At 55.1% G+C, this 20,398-nt stretch overlaps 1 protein-coding gene across 3 annotated transcripts in view; it reads left to right on the forward strand.

Moving 5' to 3' along the window:
• BRF1 (BRF1 RNA polymerase III transcription initiation factor subunit) overlaps nt 1-20,398 on the forward strand; it is a 57,775-nt gene that overhangs the window by 12,753 nt on the left and 24,624 nt on the right. For 2 of the 3 annotated variants that reach the window (XM_066278111.1, XM_066278110.1), the window contains exons 3-5: nt 8,569-8,742; nt 16,775-16,806; nt 20,220-20,292. In XM_066278111.1, the coding sequence (XP_066134208.1) occupies nt 8,569-8,742; nt 16,775-16,806; nt 20,220-20,292 (279 nt within the window). The remainder of the gene's footprint in view (nt 1-8,568; nt 8,743-16,774; nt 16,807-20,219; nt 20,293-20,398) is intronic. The other variant, XM_066278114.1, reaches the window with a different exon arrangement.

Consider the following 20,398-nt stretch of genomic DNA (forward strand, 5'->3'; position numbering starts at 1 on the left):
TGTGTCCTTGTTGGATTGGGGAGCTCTTTGTGCACTTGGGATACAGGTCTCGCCCCAGTGACACGGTGGACAGTCTTCACCCTCCGGATGCTGTGCTTGACGCGTAGAACTTTTCACTTTGGTGGTATGGCCCCATCTGTCCCCTCTCCTGTAATGCTGATGGAGTCCGGGTTACCTGTTTGTTCCTTTGTTGCTGTGCTTTCTAAGTCATAACTAAGAAACGTGGCCGATCCAGTCCAATCACAGGTTATGTTTCTGTTTTCTTGTCAGCTGCACAGTTTCAGCTCTTAGAGTTAGATCCTGAGCCACTTGGAGTGAGCGGCCCAACTTCTCTCTCGCATGTGCTTGTCCAGCATGTGGTGAACCGGGCGAGCCCAGGGTTCTGAACCGGCGACCTCAGCATCCAGGTCGACACTTTGTCCCCTGCGCCACCACAGGTCAGGCTCTTGTCCTTTCCTTTTTTTTTTTTTTTAAATTCCGAAGCTGGAAACAGGGAGGCAGTCAGACAGACTCCTGCATGCGCCTGACCGGGATCCACCCGGCACACCCACCAGGGGGCGATGCTCTGCCCCTTCGGGGCATTGCTCTTTGCATCCAGAGCCACTCTAGTGCCTGAGGCAGAGGCCAAGGAGCCATCCCCAGTGCCCGGGCCATCTTTGCTCCAATGGAGCCTTGGCTGCGGGAGGGGAAGAGAGAGACAGAGAGGAAGGAGACAGGGAGGGGTGGAGAAGCAGATGAGCACTTCTCCTGTGTGCCCTGGCCGGGAATCGAACCCGGGACTCCCGCACGCCAGGCCGACGCTCTACCGCTGAGCCAACCGGCCAGGGTCTCTTGTCCTTTCCTTTTATGCTGGCGTCTAACAAGCCAGGGTGACTAATTTCTTCCTTAAATGTGTGAGGAATTTACTAGTTAGGCCATCGGAGCCTAATGTTTCCTTTGTGAGAAGGTTTTAGTTACAGGTAATTTCCTTTCTCTTTTTTTTTTTTTGATAGAGACAGAGAGAGAGACAGGGACAGACAGACAGGAAGGGAGAGAGATGAGAAGTATCAATTCTTTGTTGTAACACCTTAGTTGTTCATTGATTGCTTTCTCATATGTGCCTTGACCGGGGGCTACAGTAGAGTGAGTGACCCCTTGCTCAAGCCAGTGACCTTGGGGTCATGTCTATGATCCCATGCTCAAGCCAGCAACCCTGCGTTCACACCAGATGAGCCCACACTCGAGCCAGTGACCTTGGGGTTTCAAACCTGGATCCTCTGCGTCCCAGTCTGACGCTCTATCCACTGCACCATCACCTGGTCAGGCTCAGGTAATTTCTTTGATGACACTATTTTTACTAGGATTTCAGTGGGACAATTTAGATTTTCTGTTTCTTCCTGTCAGCTTTGTCAGACGTACTTTGCACATTGTCTGTTTCTGTCATTCAGGCCAGGTCAGTGGTCACTGTGCCGTCCCTGACACGCCCAGCTCTGCCCTGGTCCTCTGCACTGTCTGTCCCGCTCTCACCAGGGGTTTACCAGGCAGCAGTGGTGTCTGTCTGTCCTGAGTTTGGCCTCATTGATGAGTGTAGTGTAATCATCTTCCTCCAACATCTGACTAGTGTGTTTTTTTAAGCTTCCTAGTTGGAAGTTTAAATCACTCTTTCAAGCTTCCTTTTTCTGCTGTTTGCATTTAGAGCTGCACTTTCTCTCTGATCTTGGGTCCAGCTGTGACCTTGTTGAGAGCGATCTCTGCTTCTCGTTCTGTGGGGTGTTCAGGTTTGGTCCTAACATACTTGTAGACTTAGAGTAGGCTGCAGAGAGCGATCGCTCACACGACACCTTCTGGACCAGCATGGCCACACCACTGACCACACTGGATGCACGCAGCTGTGTATCCACTCTGGTCCAGGTCAGGACTCCGTGCGGGTGGCTGGCCCCACTTCTCTTGTCCTCCCCCCCCCCCCCCCCCCCCCGTGCGGTTTCTCCCAGGAGCCCTGGGCAGGTGTTCTGAGAATGCCCCTCATTGAATTTGCTGTGAATCTCGGGGAAGGTCCCCCAGAAGTGGGGCACCCTCCTGTGTGCGCCGTATTGGGTGGGAGTGCTGGGAGCCACAGGACACGGCTCTGCCGGGCTCCTCCAGGGGTCCCGGGACGCGGCTCTGCCGGGCTCCTCCAGGGGTCCCGGGACGCGGCTCTGCCGGGCTCCTCCAGGGGTCCCGGGACGCGGCTCTGCCGGGCTCCTCCAGGGGTCCCGGGACGCGGCTCTGCCGGGCTCCTCCAGGGGTCCCGGGACGCGGTTCTGCCGGGCTCCTCCAGGGGTCCCGGGACGCGGCTCTGCCGGGCTCCTTCAGGGGTCCCGGGACGCGGCTCTGCCGGGCTCCTCCAGGAGGTCCCTGCCCTTTTCCCACCTGTCTCCGACAGCACTCGCCCCGTTCCGCCCCCCAGGCCAGCGCTCTGGGCAGGAACGCAGGCGGTGCCCCGGGGCTCTGCGCCCGTGTCCCCACAGCCCCCGTTGGCAGCGCTGGCCTCTCGCGGGGTCGCAGTGCCCCGCCCCTCGGGTCTGGGCTCTCGCGGGGTCAGCAATGCCCCGCCCCTCGGGTCTGGGCTCTCGCAGGCACAGCTGTGTTCCCTTTGTCGTGTGCAGGTGGTCATCTCCTCCTGTGGTGTCTGCTCCTCAGTGTGGCCTGCCCTCTTTGTTCCTAATTTCCTCTTGTCTGAGAGTGTGCGCCCGCCTGCCTGTCGTGCCAGCCACCCTCCCTGGGCCCTTCCTCCAGCCCCTGCTTCTCGTGGTAAAAATCACCTGTGCCCACTCTGCTGCCGAAAGCTCCACTGTCGTGTTTCATTTCCAAGGGTGTGTCTTTTTTAACTACAGCCTGTTTCTGCATTTCTCTGGATTGATGTCTTTATTTTTTAAGACTTTGTTATTGACTTTAGAGAGAAGACAGAGGTCCTGGCCGGTTGGCTCAGCGGTAGAGCGTCGGCCTGGCATGCGGGGCACCCGGGTTCGATTCCCGGCCAGGGCACATAGGAGAAGCACCCATTTGCTTCTCCACCCTCACCCCCACCCCCTCCTTCCTCTCTGTCTCTCTCTTCCCCTCCCGCAGCCAAGGCTCCATTGGAGCAAAGATGGCCCGGGCCCGGGCGCTGGGGATGGCTCCTTGGCCTCTGCCCCAGGTGCTAGAGTGGCTCTGGTCACGGCAGAGCGACACCCCGGAGGGGCAGAGCATCGCCCCCTGGTGGGCAGAGCGTCGCCCCTGCTGGGCGTGCCGGGTGGATCCCGGTCGGGCGCATGCGGGAGTCTGTCTGACTGTCTCTCCCCGTTTCCAGCTTCAGAAAAATACAAAAAAAAAAAAAAAAAGAATAGAGAGAAGACAGAGAGAGAGAAAGGAGGGGAGGAGCGAGAAGCATCAGCTCATACTAGTTGATTCTTGAATGTGCCTTGACCAGCCAAGCCCAGGGTCTTGGACCGGGGACCTCAGCGTTCGAGGTGGAGGCGTTATCCCCAGCGCCACGACAGGCCAGGCACTAGCTGGGCGTTGAAAGCTTCCTTCTGTGAACTGTCTGCTTGTTGACTTTGGCGTTTCTCTCCTCATCCTGCTGTTTCTCACAGAGGTTGGTGACTCTTTGCTGTCAGTTCACGTCATACGAAGGCGGGTCTCGAATTGATCCCTTCATTTCTGCAGCCCATGTGGGGCACCTGTCAGCTTTGGGTTCCTGTCTGATGACAGGAGTGGACTGCAGTGGGCAGTGCACAGGGACAGGGGGGCATGTGCCCTGCAGAGCGTGCAGGGTGGCTGCTGCACCAGCCTTCCCTGGGGTCCCTCAGGCCTGGGGGGTGGGGAGCCCTGCTGTGTGGGAGTGTAGTGTGGATCGGAGGGCCCTTCTTTCCTGGGTGCTGCTTTGTGTCCACATTCTCGCACCCCTGCCTGCACCAGGCCTGGAGGGGTGCTGGTCAGCACCACCTGGAAGAGAAGGGCAGGCCCTCTTTGTATAAAGCAGTGTTTCCCAACCTTTTTTGTGCCATGCCCCACCTTAACTTTTCTAAAATTTTTATGTCCCCCCCCTATGTAAAATACATAATTTTTAACATTAAAAAATTGATTTGTTCACTTAATAAACATAAATGATAGGTTCTAGGAAGAAATCACTATGAAATTGTTAACAAAACACAGTAAGTAAAATTTCAAAACATATAATGAAAAACAAATTTATATTCCAAATAATTTTAATACAGATTTTTCTATATTAATTTATTATTTTAATTTAGTGTGATCCTTGCGCTTGATGCTTGCTGCACAGAGATTTTATATTAGGTTCCAATTTGGTTACCTTTAGTCTCAAGTCTCCACGTTGTGTTATATCCAGCCGATTTCTTTTTTTTACCAGTAAATCATTTACAGCACTAAATCCACATTCAGCTAAAAATGAAGATGGAAACAGTAGCAATAGTTTTCTTGCACATTTGGTTGAATTTGGGTATTTGATTTCTGTTTCCTCACAAAGCCATGACATCGCTCCTTTGATATTAAATAAAGCTTTAACTGACTCATCATTTTGCAATTCTGCGAGTTCTTCTTGATACTGCTTATTTGATATATCAGACAAATCCACTAACATTGGCTGTATCATCCATGTTGGGAAATCAATTTGTTTTAAATCAGAAAGTCTTTCTTTTAAATCAGCCGATAGAATATTCAAATGATTGACAATAACAAGTAAAGCGGTATCAGTTACTTCACATTTTTGGAGCCAATGAAACTGTTTAAAGTTTTTGTTGTTAATATGTTTCTGACATAACTCAATATTGGTAATGAAACCAAATATCTTTGCTTCTGCATCGACAAGAGTTTTATTTGTTCCTTGAAGTTGCTTATTTAATATATTTAGTTTTTCAAAGATATTGGCTAAATAACTCACAAATGCTTTACCATCTATTGTTAACAGATACTTCATTTCAGGTTTGTCGCTTAAAAAATCACTAAGAGTATCAAACAGTTCCATAAATCTTTTCAAACAGTTTCCTTTAGATAGCCATCTTACTTCAGTATGAAGTAAAAGTCTCACATGGTCTTCATTTTGTTCTTCACAAAATAGCTTGAAAAGACGCTCACATTTGGCACTAGCTTTAATAGCATTAACACACTTTATTACTGTATATAATACTTCATTCAGAACAGGCGAGATGTTTTTAGCTACCAAGTTTTCCCTATGAATAACACAATGCACAAGAATCATTTCTGGATTTGCATCTTTCATCAATTTTAAGCAGCCATTTTTCTTGCCCATCATATTGGGAGCACCATCTGCAGCACAAGATGTTATATTTTTCATTAGTATATCACTGACATCTAAGTAGTTTTTTAGCTTATTATATATATCTTTGGAGGTAGTGGTGCTTTCTAATCTTTTACAGAACAACATTTCTTCAGCAAAATGTCCTTTATCAATATGTCTTACGTAAGTTATCAATACTGCCTCACTGTCTCTCAAAGTTGATTCATCCATTTGCAAGGAGAATTTTCTTGTTTTCAGCTTTCCAATATGTTGTTTTTCAATATCCTCACTCATTTCGTCTATTCTTCTGCTAACAGAATTGTTACTGAGTGGCATAGCTTTTACATCTTTGTCATCTTTTTCAAGAACCGTTTTAAGAAATGCTGATATTGACGGTTTTATTAAATTCTCTCCTATAGTGTGATTTTCTCCAGTTTTAGCGATGAATAAAGAAATTTGATAACTAGCCTCAAGAACACAATTATTAGTTGAAGTATGAGCAGTAAATAGAGACTTTAATGTTGTTCTTTTTTCAAAATTTTTCTTTAAAGTTTTAAAGTAACTCAAATCTGAATTAATATGAGCACTATGTTTCGCCTTCAAATGCGCCTCAAGACGACCTCGTTTCATTGATTCGTTGGTCAAGCATTGCTGGCATAAAAGACAAAAAGGAATCCGCTCATCGTGAACAGCGGGTATGAACCCAAATTTTAAATATTCCTCCGAATATTGACAAGTTTTTTTCTTGCTTGCACCACTCATTTTACTATGGGCTATAAGAAATAAAAATAAGATCAATTAAAAACTAATATTAAAATATGTGTTAAAATATATTCAATGTGACATAGAGTAAACGTATACTAAAAATTCATATTTATTTAAATGTATATAACGCATTTACTACACTACCACCGCAAATCAAAAGGTATCTATATTTTTTCCACTTGACAAAATTTTTTGGAAAGTTATGCTTCTAAAATTAAAATTGTCGTGCATGCACTATTATAGCCCCAATAATATTTATAAAATATTATTGCTTTCTAGCCCCGATGCAAGAAGTACTTAATAAAGAGTTTAATATTGATAAAAATAAAATAAAATACTTACCAATTATATCTATACAATATATATATGTATATTTATTAAATCAACGAGTTTTACAACAGTTTTGACTGACACTTATTTCAAATTAACACCAACTGAATGATGTGAAACACTACAGAAGTTGCGATGGGTCAATTAGGTGAGAATAACTGCGTTGTTTAGCGAGTTTTTAAAACGTCCGGGGTTCCCTGCAGCAGACGGCATGCTCCGCAGTGAACCCAGGACGAAGTTTACTAGACGACGCCAATCACCCAGTTGATATTTTGGTCTCGTCAAACGAAATTATACTTAATAATTATTTACCGCAATTATTTAAGAATTGCATTTTTTGTTAAATTTGGCACCGATATCTAGCATTGCATTTAAATGGCCCAGGGCAAAAGAGTTAAAGTCGTGTCGAGTCCATTTTCAAATTGCCCCCCTTAACTATCGAATTGCCCCCCTGTGGGCGTGGGCCCCACGTTGGGAAACACCTGTATAAAGGGTCAGCGTTTCAGAAGCACCCGCTGTCCACGTTCCTCTCCCGGGATGAGGCTGAGGACAGGAAGCGTGCTGAGTTAGAAATCTGTTACGTGATTCGTGTTATCAGTTGCTTCCTGTGCGTGTAAAGCTGTGCGTGCCTGTGTTGTAGTTTATCCCGCCGGCCAGCTGTACCTGCTGACCTGGCAGGAATCGGAGACTTCCTTGGGGCGGGGCGTGATGGCAGTGGGCGCACAGTTCCTTCTGGGTGGTGACACGCCCTGAGTTGGGGTGGTGCTTGCACACTGGCACGTACGTGCCACGCGGGGAGTGTTTCAGTCTGAGCTGTATTGCACTGAGTATGCTGTGACTACAGGAGCCCCGAGCCCCTGGCCTGTGCGGATGAGCCCCTGCCCCGAGCAAGTGCCCTTGGGGAGCAGCCCTTCCACCTGGTGGGACAGGAGTCCCCAGACATGTGCCACCGGCTGGGGGCAGCGAGCCGGTCTCAGTGGGTCCCCTGTCAACTGCTCTGCCGCCAGGCTGTGCGACCCTGCGTTTCTCCGTCTGATGTGCTGATGGGGAGGGGGTTGGCCCAGCTGTCGTCTGTCTAGTCAGTCAGGGTCTTCCTTCTGCCCCGGCCTCTGCTCCAGGGACAGGAACAGCGAGTGACCCTGACGTCCTGTCGGTTCAGCCTGACTGCAGGCCTCAGAGCTGCGTGGACTCCAGGCAGCCTTGCAGGGTGCTTGAGGGAGCAGGGCCCCACTGTGGGAGTGGGGAGGGGTGGGGTGCTCTCTGCAGCTGCTCTCCGGGTGCCCACCTTGGGCAGTGGTCATTGTCAGCAGCAGGTGCTGGGTGGGGTGGATTAGCCTGGCCATGAGCCAGACACAGCTGAAGACACCACAGAGCCCTGGCCTTCCACAGCCATAGTCCTTGTCAGAGAAAGCAGGGGACGAGCTTGTTTCCTGGGGGCTGAGCAGAGGGCCCGCTCCTCACCCAGCCCAGCCTGGGGTACAGCAGAGGGGTCTGTGGTGGGACCTGTCTGCCCAGCCTGCCAACGCAGCTGGGGAGTTGGGGGGAGGTGGGTCCCTGGGGATGACGGACGCCGCTCCTCATGCGGCTGCTGCGGGGCCTCTCTGTTCCGGCTGAGTGTGAGGCTCTGGGCCTCTCTGTTCCGACTGAGCGTGGGGCCCTGGGCCTCTCTGTTCCGGCTGAGCGTGGGGCCCTGGCCGGACAGGGCAGCACTGCCCTCCCGTCACTGTCTTTTGCCCTCAGCTTACGGGGTGGGCTTGCTCAGAGCGGGGTGTGTGCAGATCGTCCCTCCCCGAAGCGGCCTGGGGCTGCTTGTCCCCTGGCTGACGGCACGCGGGGGCCAGGGCTCTGAGCCACGGAGCAGGGTCTGTCCCTGCAGGCCCGCGCTGCAGGGCTTGTGTCATGTGGGGCCTGTGGGAGGTTCCCAGACGCCCCGAGCTCAGGCATGTGAGAGAGGCATGTCCACCCTGCCGCCCACGCCCACCCAGGCCTGGATCCGACGCTGTTTACACGTGGAGAGGGCACCTGGCGGCAGGGGGAGCCGCAGGGGTCTCACACCCGGCGCCCGCACTCCGGGTGTTAGAGTGCGGCTGTGGAGACGAGCATGCACTCGAGCGCACAGTGGATGGAGCGCACAGCGAACCACGGCTGCAGAGGGGAGGGCGAGCCACGTGCTTGGCGCGGGTGGCGGCTCAGCTCAGTGACTGTCCCTCGTGTCCTAGGGCGGCGGCAGATCCACCACCTGGGGAGCCAGCTGCAGCTGAACCAGCACTGCCTGGACACAGCCTTCAACTTCTTCAAGATGGCCGTCAGCAAGCACCTGACCCGCGGCCGGAAGATGGCCCACGTGATCGCTGCCTGCCTCTACCTCGTGTGCCGCACGGAGGGCACGCCACGTATCCTTTGGTTCACAGGCCGTGTGGGACCCGGCTTGGCTCCTGGTCGGCCTCCTCTTCGGAGTTGTGGTGCCGCAGTTTCAGTGACTTCTGTTTAGTCGAAGCCCCTTGTTTGTAGACTTAGCCGACTCGATGAATGCTGGGCTTCCTGGTTGGCCCAGCCATCAAGGAGCTGGGCAGCTGGGCATCTGCCCCCCTCAGCCCCCCAGGGAAAGCACAGTGGGTGCTCTGCCACCACTCAGCCTCTTCCGGTGGTTGGCTGGTCGTAGCCGGGCCAGTGTCCCGCGGGGCAGGACAGGTGGCCTCGCTGCCACGCCAACTCCGCCTTTTCTGGAGAGGACTGTCTGCGCTCTTGCTGTGCGGGGCGCCTCATGGGCACTGCCCTACAGACGGCTGCGGGCCCGGGTCTGTCTGCTTCTCTGCCTGAGGAGGTGCCAGGCTCCAGGCTCCCACGGGGCCGCCTGCCTCCTGCTTCCCGTGCCCTTTGCCCTGCTGCCCGTCCTGCGTGGCCCTGCTCCTGGCCCACGGCCTCTGACGGCTCCGTGCTGCACGTCAGAGGGCAGTCTCCCTTCTGCCTGTGTCCACAGGGCCGTCCAGGATGCAGATGCGTCTACCCAGCATTTGCGTGGCGGTGGCGTGGTCTTCCTGCCTCTGCACTCCTGCAGAGCAGCTTGAGGCCCTGGGTCTTGTCCTCTGTTTGTGACGGGCTCTTGTTTGCAGGCTCAGAGGGTTCGTGGCCCTGGGAACACGGTGGCCCGGCACCTCCTTGCTCAGGCTCTCTGAGGCACTGGTTTCTCCCTCAGTGCCTCCCCTGCCCAGCCTCACGGTCCTGTCTTCCCTCTCTCCTGCCTGTCCAGCTTGGACGCTGGACAGCTGGACACAGAGGCCATGTGTGGGGGTACAGATGGGCTGTCTCCCAGGGGAGGATGACAGCCCCGGGCCAGGGTTTCTCTTTGAGGTGGTAAAAATGGGCCAAAATTTGATTATGGGACTGGTTACACAGCTCTGTAAATAGGTGAAGAACCATTGAGCTGTAACTTGGACCTTGTGACATTGCTCGATACCTGGCAGCAGGTGCGGGAGTCCCTCCGTGGCCTTGGCTGGGCAGCCTCAGGATGGCTGCTCGGGGGCGGCATGGTGAGTGGGGGACCCCAGACGTGTTCTGGACACCCCTCTCACTTCTGCCGCGGGGTCCTCCTGTCCCTCCAGCTTGGCTCTGCGGTCCCCATTCTGGCACCATCTCTCCCTTCCACGGACACTTCAAATGGCCAGAGTGCACTTGCTTCCCAGGCTCGCGACGCCCTCCTCCTCAGCTACCTGAGGTGACCCTGTGTGCCCAGGCTGGTTTTTGCTTCTGAGCTTGGGCGGCCTCAGCACTCCCACATGTCAGACCCGCCCCAGGAGGCTGTCTGGTTGAGAGGAAGGACACTCTGCTCTCTCCTTGCTCTGACTGCCGGCAGGCACGCCCCCAGGGTTCCCCGCAGGGCCTTTCCCTGCCCGTCTCCCAGAGGGTCTGGCGGGAGGACCTGCTCCCGAGCCCCCTGTCCCGGGCTGCGGTGGCTGTGCCTGCAGAGGCTCTAGGGGGGTGTCCCGATGGCTGCAGCACACCAGGGCTCAGTGTGCTTTTGCCCATGGCTGGTTTTCAGGTCTGACCTTTACTGGGCCGCATCCAAGCTGCCAGCAGGCCTGTGTGGGCAGCCTGTGGGTCCAAGTGAAGCCAGGAAGCGTGTACGGAGGCTTCTGTCATTCGTGCTTGTCACCGCCTGGGGGAGCCCTGGGCTGGAGGGACAGGTCTGCGGCTGCATCCAGCCTGCTGCTGCCTCTGGACCTGCTGTCTCTCAGGCGTCAGACATGGGGCTTATTGGCAGCATTTGTGGGCACAGGTCTGGGCAGGCTTCCAGAGTCTGAGGTCCTGTGCCCACTGCCACCACATGCCGCTGTTGGTGGTGAGCGAGACTGTTTGTCACAGAGAGGGCGTCAGGGCGAGTGGACGGCTCCTCCCCCGCGTGTGGGGAAATGCAGTGAGCCCACCGGGCTGTGGCCGTCTGGGCGGGCCCAGTCGGCCACAGGTGTCCTGCTCCAGTGCTGGCGAGGTGCTTCACCAGCTTGCTTGGTGCAGCTCTGCACGTGCCCTGGCTCCTGTTGTCTTCAACTATGGTGACGTCGCTCTGTGCTCCTGTCTGTGTCCGCAGCTGGGCCTGTTTTCTCGGGCTCACCACCCCCTTCTTGGTAACAGCTTTATTGAGGTACAGTCCACATTCCACAGTCCACCCCCTCAGCATGCGTCTCAGTGGTGCCGCTGTTGCAGTCAGTGTGGTGGCTCTGTCTTCACCCGACAGCCCCGCTAAGCCACCACCTCCCTCTGCTGCCTCTCTGCTGCCTCGTGGACATGTGTGTAAGGACATTGTGGATTCCGTCCCTGGGAACTCCACGTGTACCTCACTGGGCAGCGTGGGGCCTCTCAGAGCCACAGCCCTCCCCGGCGCTGGCGTCCTCTAGCTGTGTAGAAGGTCCCTCACCCCCACCTCTTCCCCAGCACCTCATCAGTCTTCTTAGAGAACCAACTTCCGCATTGTTGTTTACCTGTACTGTGCATTTCTTTTATTTCCTCGATTTTAAAAATACTGAATTTATTAATTTTAGAGAGAGAGAGAGAGAGACAGGAACATCTGTGTGCCCCAACTGGGGTTTGAACCAGCAACCTCTGTGCTTCCGGATGATGCTCTAACCACCTGAGCTATCTGGCTAGGGCTTATTTCATTGATTTTATTATTTCTTTCCTTCTATTTTCTCTAGGTTTAATTGACTATTTTCCCAGCTTCTTGAGACACGTGATTTTACTGGTTTTTCTGACATAAGCTGGGTATTTCTCTGCAGGTGGGTTTGGTTCAGTATCACCCAGTTTTGATGTGTCTTGTTTTCCAATTTCCATGTTTATATCTTAGATCTTGGACTCTTGTCGAAGTTATTGCTCATTTTGTGCGACCACCTTTAGTATGACCTATGTTGCCTGAGGAGAGGCCCTCAGTGACCCCGTTCCTTGTGAGCTGAGAGGCCGTCCGTTCGCAGCTCAGCAGTGGTCGGCTCTGGCGCTGCGAGCCTCCAGAAGAGCACGCGTGCAGCGGTGGGGCATGCTCTGCAGGCTTCGCCCGGCTGGGTTGCAGTGACGGTCACGTCCCCATCGTGGTTTCCAGCTCTGCTCTTAGAGGAAGCTGAGACCCACCGCTCGTGCTGCTGGCCGCTCTTACGGGTCTCCCAGTTTTCCGTTACATCCGGAAACTGTGTCATCAGGACACAAGCTCGGGATTGCTGGTCGTCCTGATGGAAGCAACTCCTCTGAAGTCATGAAGTGCCTTTGTCACTGACTGCGTTCTAAATCCAACCATGTTGGGTGTTAGTGACACTGCACCTACTTTTGCTCTGTGCTCTCGTGGTCAGTCTTTCTCCATTTTTTTTTTTTTCTGAAGTTGGAAACAGGGAGGCAGTCAGACAGACTCCCGCATGCGCCTGACCAGGATCTACCCGGCATGCCCACCAGGGGGCGATGCTCTGCCCATTTGGGGCATCGCTCTGTTGCAACCAGAGCCATTCTGACGCCTGAGGCAGAGGCCATGGAGCCATCCTCAGTGCCCGGGCCATCTTTGCTCCAATGAAACCTTGGCTGTGGGAGGAGAAGAGAGAGACAGAGAGGAAGGAGAGGGGGAGGGGTGGAGAAGCAGATGGGCGCTTCTCCTGTGTGCCCTGGCCGGGAATTGAACCCTGGACTCCTGCATCCAGGCTGACGCTCTACCACTGAGCCAACCGGCCAGGGCCTTTCTCCATCTTTTCAAGTTCAGTCTCCTCGATACATTAAGATGCGTCTCCTGTAAGCAATGTGTGATGCATCTTCCTGTCTGACTCTAGTCCAGTTTAGACTGTTTTTCTTGAAGAACCTCAGGCTCTCAATGGACGGCTGGTGGCGTGTGGGGGCCGAGTCCCAGGTCCACCCGCTTGCTCTCCATCCCATCCTCTCGCCTCCTCTCAGAGAAGTCGGGACTTTCACCATCGTTTCCTTTGAGTACTTGAGTCACACAGTATGTGTCAGTAGCTTGGGTTCCCCTGGAGGCGAGGCCCTGTCCCCCGCTGTGCTGGAGTCATCTACAGCTGGAAGGTGGCACTTCCGCGTCGTCCGCCCTGCTGAGCCTCTGGCTGCTGTGACAGACACCGCACGGACGGGGTCTGGTCTTGCTGCCCTGCACGCCTGTGCTCTCACATGGCCTGTGTGGGAACAGGGTGGGAGCTACGCTGTCTGCTGGTCCCAGCCTTGTGCTGGCCTCCGTGCTGAGAGGACAGTGACCCGACAGACTCCTAGGGGGGTCTGACCTTGGTGCTGCTGGGCCACCCACGCTCAGGAGTGGGAAGACAGCCCGGTGGGTGGTACCCCAGCTCCTCCACAGCTTTGGCCCACCGGGTCATTTCCGGCAGTTGAGGAGGAGGGCATCCCGAGCCTCTGAGGCTCCTTTCCCCAGGTGTGTGCTGTGCAGGCCCTGCTGTGCGGGGCACAGGGCAGGTGTTTGCAGCGGCTGTGCCCGGGGCACAGGGAGCACGGGGAGCAGGCCCGGGAGCCCAGTGGGGCACAGGGAGCACGGAGAGCAGGCCCCGGGGGCCCAGTGGGGGACGGGGAGCAGGCCCGGGAGCCCAGTGGGGGACGGGGAGCCCAGCGGGGGACGGGGAGCACAGGGAGCAGGCCCGGGGGCCCAGTGGGAGTACGGGGAGCACGGGGAGCAGGCCCGGGGGCCCAGTGGGGGACTTCTTCTCTGGCCAGTGGGGTGGGGTGGGGTGTTTGTGGTGGCCTTTATGCTGGCAGGGCTGGGGCGTGGCTGTGGGGCCTGTGGATTACTGTGCTGAATGGTGTCCACTGTCGGAAGGCCGGAGGGAGGGCGGTGCTGGGCAGATTGTTGTCGGCCGGGGTTCTCGGGAGCTGCCCGCGCTGCATTCTGGGGACTCACCTCGTCTGGTCCCTTCCGGGCTGGGGATGGCGGTGTCGGCTGCCACACCTCGCTGCCCTGCCAGCCCCGGCGTGCACCTGTAGAGGTCGTGCACACGTGTGCCGGTCAGACCTGCTGGACAGCGCTTGTCTCTCTGGGCGGCTTGAAGGAGCAGGCTGTGGTCTGGGTGGAGAGTTTGTCTTCTTTTTATCTCAGTTCTGCCTTATTGAAGTCTCCCTTAACTTCCACTCAGCAAAGTGGGTCTGAGTTTAAAGGAGGTCCTATCTGTGATTGTGGGGTGGCTGGCCTCTCAGAGCTGAACCTAGGCACCTCGGCTGCAGTGGTGGGCATGGCGTCCCTTTCCGAAAACCGCCCTGGTCTGTGTGGACTGCCAGACTGCTCTGAGTGTGACAGTGGCCTGTCCACCATCACTGCATGTGGCTGTCTTCTCGGCAGCATGCTCAGCACCGCCCACCAGAACGTGGCAGGGACCTGGAGGGAGGCAGAGCCCCAGGCTGTCGCAACAGGCCGGCCTGGTCCCTGCTGACGCGCAGGCCCCTGAGCCGAGGTTGGAGGAGGCTGCTGGGAGGACACTAGCCCACCAGACAGGCCAACAGAAGACCCCAAATGCGCATTAGTGGGGAACCGGTGTGGGTCGTGTCCCAAGGGCATGGAGAGACCGGGTGGGGCACGCGGGCATGTGATGCTGCTCAGGGAGGCCGGTGCCCAGGCTGACCCGCTCAGCGGAGATGCTTCCTCACAGCCAGTGGGCACTGAGCAGGTGCCATCCTTTGAACTCAGCTGAGTTTAGTTTAACTCCTTTCTGACCCGCATGCTTTCTCTGACACCCCCAGGCACAGGTGCCCCATCTGCGTCCACACCGTGCAGCCCTCGCTGTGCCGACTCATGCTCCCAGACCTGTGGCAGGGGGGGGCAGGGGGGCAGGAACCCGCTCGACTTCAGTGCTTTGGGCTTCTTTTTTGTTTTAGGCATAAAAGGAAACGCCCAGGTCTTCGCTGTATGGCTGGATGAATGCTGACCTAGGTGTCCATCTGTGTGACCTGGTTGTCCCGGGGACAGGCAGCTTTGTCCCTGAGCAGTTCCAGTGCCCCTCTGTCACTGCCCTTCTGAGTCCAGACCCCACTGCTCCCCAGCAAGCTTGTTCTGGAGCTTCCTATGACGGGAGCCCGCGCGGGGTGCTCTCATCTGGGGGTTCTCTCACCGCTGGCCCGCCGGCCGTCATCCATGTGGTGTGCGGGACAGGTCGTGGGCCCTCTGTGACACCTGGCTGGCCCCTGTTGGCCGTTGAGCAGTGTGTGCGCTTTCCTGCTGGGGAGTGAGTCCTCCCAGCAGTCCAGGGTCGCATGTAGGTTCAGGTTTTTTTCTTTTAATTTGTATTTTACTTATTGATTTTACAGAGAGAGGAGGGGGAGTGGAGCGAGAAGTATTGACTCATGGTTCCTTCACTTCAGTTGTTCATCGGCTGCTTGTCGTATGTGCCTTGACCGGGCAAGCTTAGGGTTTTGAACCGGTGACCTCAGCATTGCAGGTTGATGCTCTATCCTCGCAAGACCTCAGGCCAGGCCAGTGGTCAGTTTTGTAAGGAACGCGGAGGCCTTTGTCCAGAGTAACTATGGAGTGTGCTAGGTCTGGCTCCTGCGGCCGTGGTGCTGCCGCTGGGTTGCTGTGGTAACTGATGAAGGTTTAGTTTCACTGCTTATTGGCTCCGTGCTTCTCTTCATGAAGTGTCTGTTCTAAACTTGTGCTCACTTTTTGCCTTTATTTCTTTTTAAATAGACTACATTTTCTAGATCAGTTTAGGTTTATGGAAGAGTTCCACGTGTTCCTCCTGTCCACACACAGCCTCTGTCAACACCTGGCACTCATGTGCTCTGTGTCATGACTACGGACTTGCATCCACACGTCAAGACGTCCCCTCTTGGTTTGACAAATGCACGACACTTTGTTTCACCACTGTGGGACATGCAGGGCAGTTCTGTGGCCCTACCGATCCCCTGTGCTGCCCCCTCTACCCCTAGAGCCCCCTCCGGCCCAGAGCTGTGCCATTTCCAGAGCTCCGTCTGGCTTTGTTCCCTCCCTGTTGTCTCTCTCCTGTGTCACTGACTTCTGCTTATCTGTCCCATACGCCTTCCCTGCACCCCTTTGTCTTCTCCGTCCCCACATGGTCACGGCCTGTGGGTCTGCGCGAGGCGTGGTCTGTCGTATGGCTGCTGCCCTCACGTTGTGTGCAGCGCCTGACCTTGTGTGGGACGTGGCATTGGGTTTCCCTCCTGACATCTGCTCTGGGCTCTGATCCGGCCCCATAGGGTTTTTTTCTGAGTTACTTTTTTTTTTTTTAAGATTTTACTTATTGATTTTAGTGAGCAGAGAGAGAAAGGCAGTGGGGAAGGAGTGAGAAGTATTAACTCATGTTTGTTGCTTCTTGTATGTGCCTTGACCAGAGAAGCCCAGGGTTTCAAACTAGCGACCTCAGCATTCCAGGTGATGCTTTATCGGCTTTGCCTCGAGTCAGGCTGAGCTACTTCTTACAGCCACAGCAGACCCAGCGTGACGCTCATTTTTGCTTCGTCTGACGAGTCTCTGACCCAGCAGCTTGTGTTTGGGGTTTCTGTGTTGCCTGGTCCTGAATCACTCAGGGCTTGTCCTGGTTCAGGTTTAATGATCTGCCAGGAGCAAGGACAGGACCACGCCAGAGTCCCCCCAGTTGTCTCCTCGAGCACCAGCGGGCGGCTGTTCCCACGGGCCGCGCGTGCATCCTGGGGGGGGCGGGGCCCCGCACAGCCCCACCCTCCAGGGTGCTCAGAATGTTGTTGCGCAGGTGCGGTGGCCTGAGCTGGGACAGGAAAACTCCCCATGGGGCAGGAGGACACCGGGCTGGGCAGGGCCTGCTCCCCTGTCCTGGTTGTGGCTCACAGGGACCTCTGGGAGGTTCCACGAAGCCCCCTGCTGCTGCCTCCCTCTCCTTCCCGCGCCCCCCGCTCGTCAGCGCTGAGCTTAGATCTCCAAGGGCTTCCTGGGTGAGATTTCCTTGACCTCTCCTGCAGACATGCTCCTCGACCTCAGCGACCTGCTCCAGGTAGAGTCCTGAGTCCCTTTCCCTCGGGGGCTGTGCTGGGGACATGTGCTGCCCTGTCAGGTCAGGAGGGTCTGTGGGCGAGGGACATGTGAGGGTGTGGTCTCTGGTTGGGGGCACTGGACTCAGGGTCCCATGTTGTCCCAGGCTTGCAGCCAAGCCTCAGAACTGATGGAGAGCCCAGGTGGACTTCATCTTAGGCAGGGGAAATTTTTTTAAAGTATATGTTTATTTACTTGTTTGTTTTTTAACGAGAGAGAGAGAAGGGGAAGACAAAAAGGGAGAGAGATGAGAAGCATCAACTCATAGTTGCGGCACCTTAGTTATTCATTGATTGCTTCTCATATGTGCCTTGACCGGGGGGGCTACAGCTGAGCCAGTGACCCCTTGCTCAAGCCAGTGACCTTTGGCTGAAGCCAGTGACCATGAGGTCTTGTCTATGACCCCATGCACAAGCCGGCAACCCCGCACTCAAGCTGGTGAGCCCACTCTCAAGCCGGCAACTTCAGGGCTTTTTTGAACCTGGGTCCTCTGTGTCCCAGGCTGATGCTCTACCCACTGCGCCACTACCTGGTCAGGCTAAAAGTATTTTTTAATTAAGATGTATAAAGTACTTAAAAATTTTTTTATTTAGCCTGACCTGTGGTGGCGCAGTGGATAAAGCATCAACCTGGAAATGCTGAGGTCGCCGGTTCAAAACCCTGGGCTTGCCCAGTCAAGGCACATATGGGAGTTGATGCTTCCTGCTCCTCCTCTCTCTCTTTCTCTCTATCTATCTCCTCTCTAAAAATGGAATAAATAAAGTCTTTAAAAAAAAATTTTTTTTTATTTATTGGTTTGAGAGCAAGGGAGAGCGAGAGAGACACATCACTTTATTGTTCCACTTGTTCATGCATTCATTGACTGATTCTTGTATGTTCCCTGACTGGGGATTGAACCTGCGACCTTGGTATATCAGGACGATGCTCTAACCAACTGAGCTACCCAGCCAAGGCAAAGCAGTTCTTTAAAAGAAAAATACATCCATACATTTCAAACAATATACAAACCTACATTTACAGTCTACTTAAAGAAATTTACCTTCTAGATAGCGGGAGAGCATTTTCCTGTATAATCTCATCTCCAAAGGACTGAACATGATAGCAAGACCCAGGGACACGTGTGGACGGGACACTCTTGGGGGCAGGGCTGTGCCAGGGTGCATCCACAGAGGTGGTGTGTGTGTCCGGTGCCTTGTGAACGGGCCCCTGGGGATCACCCCACAGAGAATTTGGGAGGAGAAGGCATGCCCCTGAAAACAGACACGATGGCCGTGTAGGGGTTCCTGCAGGGTCCACAGGAACCCCACCCACAGATGGGGAGCTTTGTCCAGATCTGGGTACCCCGTGCGGCGGGGGTGGGGGTTAGTGTCTCCTGGGGCCAACCGACAGGTAGTTCCCCGTGCCAGACGCTGCCAGCACAGTGTATTTCTGTCCTCGCAGCTGTCCTCATGCCTGGCATCTCTCAGAAGTCCTGCTGAAAATAACCCACTGGAATTGTGAGAATCCTGCACTTCACGTGCCATGCTCGGGCCGGGGCAGGGCACGCGGCTCCCTCTGCCTCCAGTGACTGCCCGGGAGGGCACCAGGCCGGCAGGGCAGCACGCAGGAAGGGCTGGGTCCTGCCGGCAGGGCGTGGCATTCTGGTGGTTTCTCCCCTTACAGCCTCGGTAATAGGAAACCAGTCAGCTGTCCTGATGGAGAGGGTGACCGGAGTGGACGTTCCCGCTCACCCGGGCTGAGCCCCAGGACCCAGGGGAGTCACTGTGCTGCCCTAGAGGTTCCGGCTGGACACAGGGATGATATGTTTAGACCAGAGCCTCAGTGGAAGGCCCCTTGGAGCCCCAGGCTGTTGGGCTCAGCATCACAGGGCATGTGTTCTGCACTTGTCAGGACGCAAAGGCCAAGGCCTCACCCCAGGCCCTTGCACTGCCAGGGGCTATTTAGCGGAAATGAGCAAAGGACTTAACATTGGCAGAGACGCTCCGGTTTAGAGTCTCATTTTAGTCTTGTTCACACACCCCAGGTTCGCCACTCCCCAGGCTGCGCTCTCAGCGAACACCCTCCAGCAGGAGCCGAGGGATGACCCAGCACCCTCATGCCCTTGGGTGCTGGCGGGAGGCCCCTCGCTGTGGCACAGCTGACCAGGGTGCCCACTTGCTGGTACCACCCCTCAGAGGTGGGGGCCAGGAGCCTTGTGTGTGCAGAGTCCACCTGTCATTGGGAGGAGTGGGGAAGGCTGGCTGGCCCCACCCAGAGGTGATCCATCTTTGTCACGGGGGCAAGCTACAAGCACAGAGGGTGACCGGAGTGGATGTTCCCGCTCACCGGAGCTGAGCCCCAGGACCCAGGGGAGTCACTGTGCTGCCCTGCAGGTTCCGGCTGGACACAGGGATGATATGTTTAGACCAGAGCCTCAGTGGAAGGCCCCTTGGAGCCCCAGGCTGTTGGGCTCAGCATCACAGGGCATGTGCGTCAGCGTCACAGTTTGTGATAAATTCAAGGAAGGATAGCGTCTTTGCCAATAACTGCCTGTGTTTTATGTGCTTCCTCTTTTTAATATTTGACTTTCCACCAGACATCCATTCAGCATCCTTACCTGTGGCCTGGTGTCTTCGTCTGACTGGAGGTGTGACATGGGTGGGCGGGGTCAGATCAGGAGGGTCCAGGAGCCCGGCAGGAACCCAGCAGAGGGCCGGGGGGGCTCCTGAAAAGATGCCCACATGCACACACACCACACACACTAACACACCGCACATTCATGAGTGCATGTAGGTGGGCAGGCCACGAGCTCTGTGAGCCACCAGCCCCGTGACAGACTTTCTGGGGCCTTCACAGGACCTGAGAGGAGCCAGTCGAGTGACTGCCAGCAGGGGTGGAGGGCGCCTTACACGGACTTCCATCGCCTGTTATTCCTTAGCGCCCTGATGGATGTGGCACATGCCAACATTCTGACTTTTCCTTGGTTTCTTTTGGTGGCTTCTTAGGCACTGGGCCACAGGGTCCATGTCAAGAGGCCCATTGGCCAGGCTGGACCAGCCATGGGCGCCTTCTGGGAGACCTGGATCCAAGGGCTGGGCCTGTGGGGGGCTGGGAGGCTGGCAAGGAGCTTTTACATTGGGGTCTTTAAAGACTGAACAATGAAATGTGCATTCTGAGGGTGAAAAACAGACGGCCCTGGCTGGACAGCTCGGTTGGTTAGTGTCGTCTCAAGATGCAGAGGTTGTGGGTTCGGTCCCCAGTTGGGGCACATGCAGGAACAGATTGATGTTTTTCTTTCTCCCTTCCTTCCTCTCGTTCTAAAAGGAACCAATAAAATAAAAAAGGAAAAACCAGCCATTTCCTGAATGCAAACGCCCCGTGTGGTTGTTCCGACAGGTGAACGTGTACGTGCTGGGGAAGACGTTCCTCCTCCTGGCGAGAGAGCTGTGCATCAACGCGCCGGCAATAGGTACGGGCTGCGAGCCCCACGGTGCTGGTACCGGTGCCGGGCGGGGGTCTGTGTGGGTGCGAGGGCGTGGCGAGCGTGAGGACAAGGTAAGAAACATGTCCGTGAG

Source organism: Saccopteryx bilineata, chromosome 4 (assembly GCF_036850765.1).
Source record: "Saccopteryx bilineata isolate mSacBil1 chromosome 4, mSacBil1_pri_phased_curated, whole genome shotgun sequence".
NCBI classification, from domain to species: domain Eukaryota; kingdom Metazoa; phylum Chordata; class Mammalia; order Chiroptera; family Emballonuridae; genus Saccopteryx; species Saccopteryx bilineata.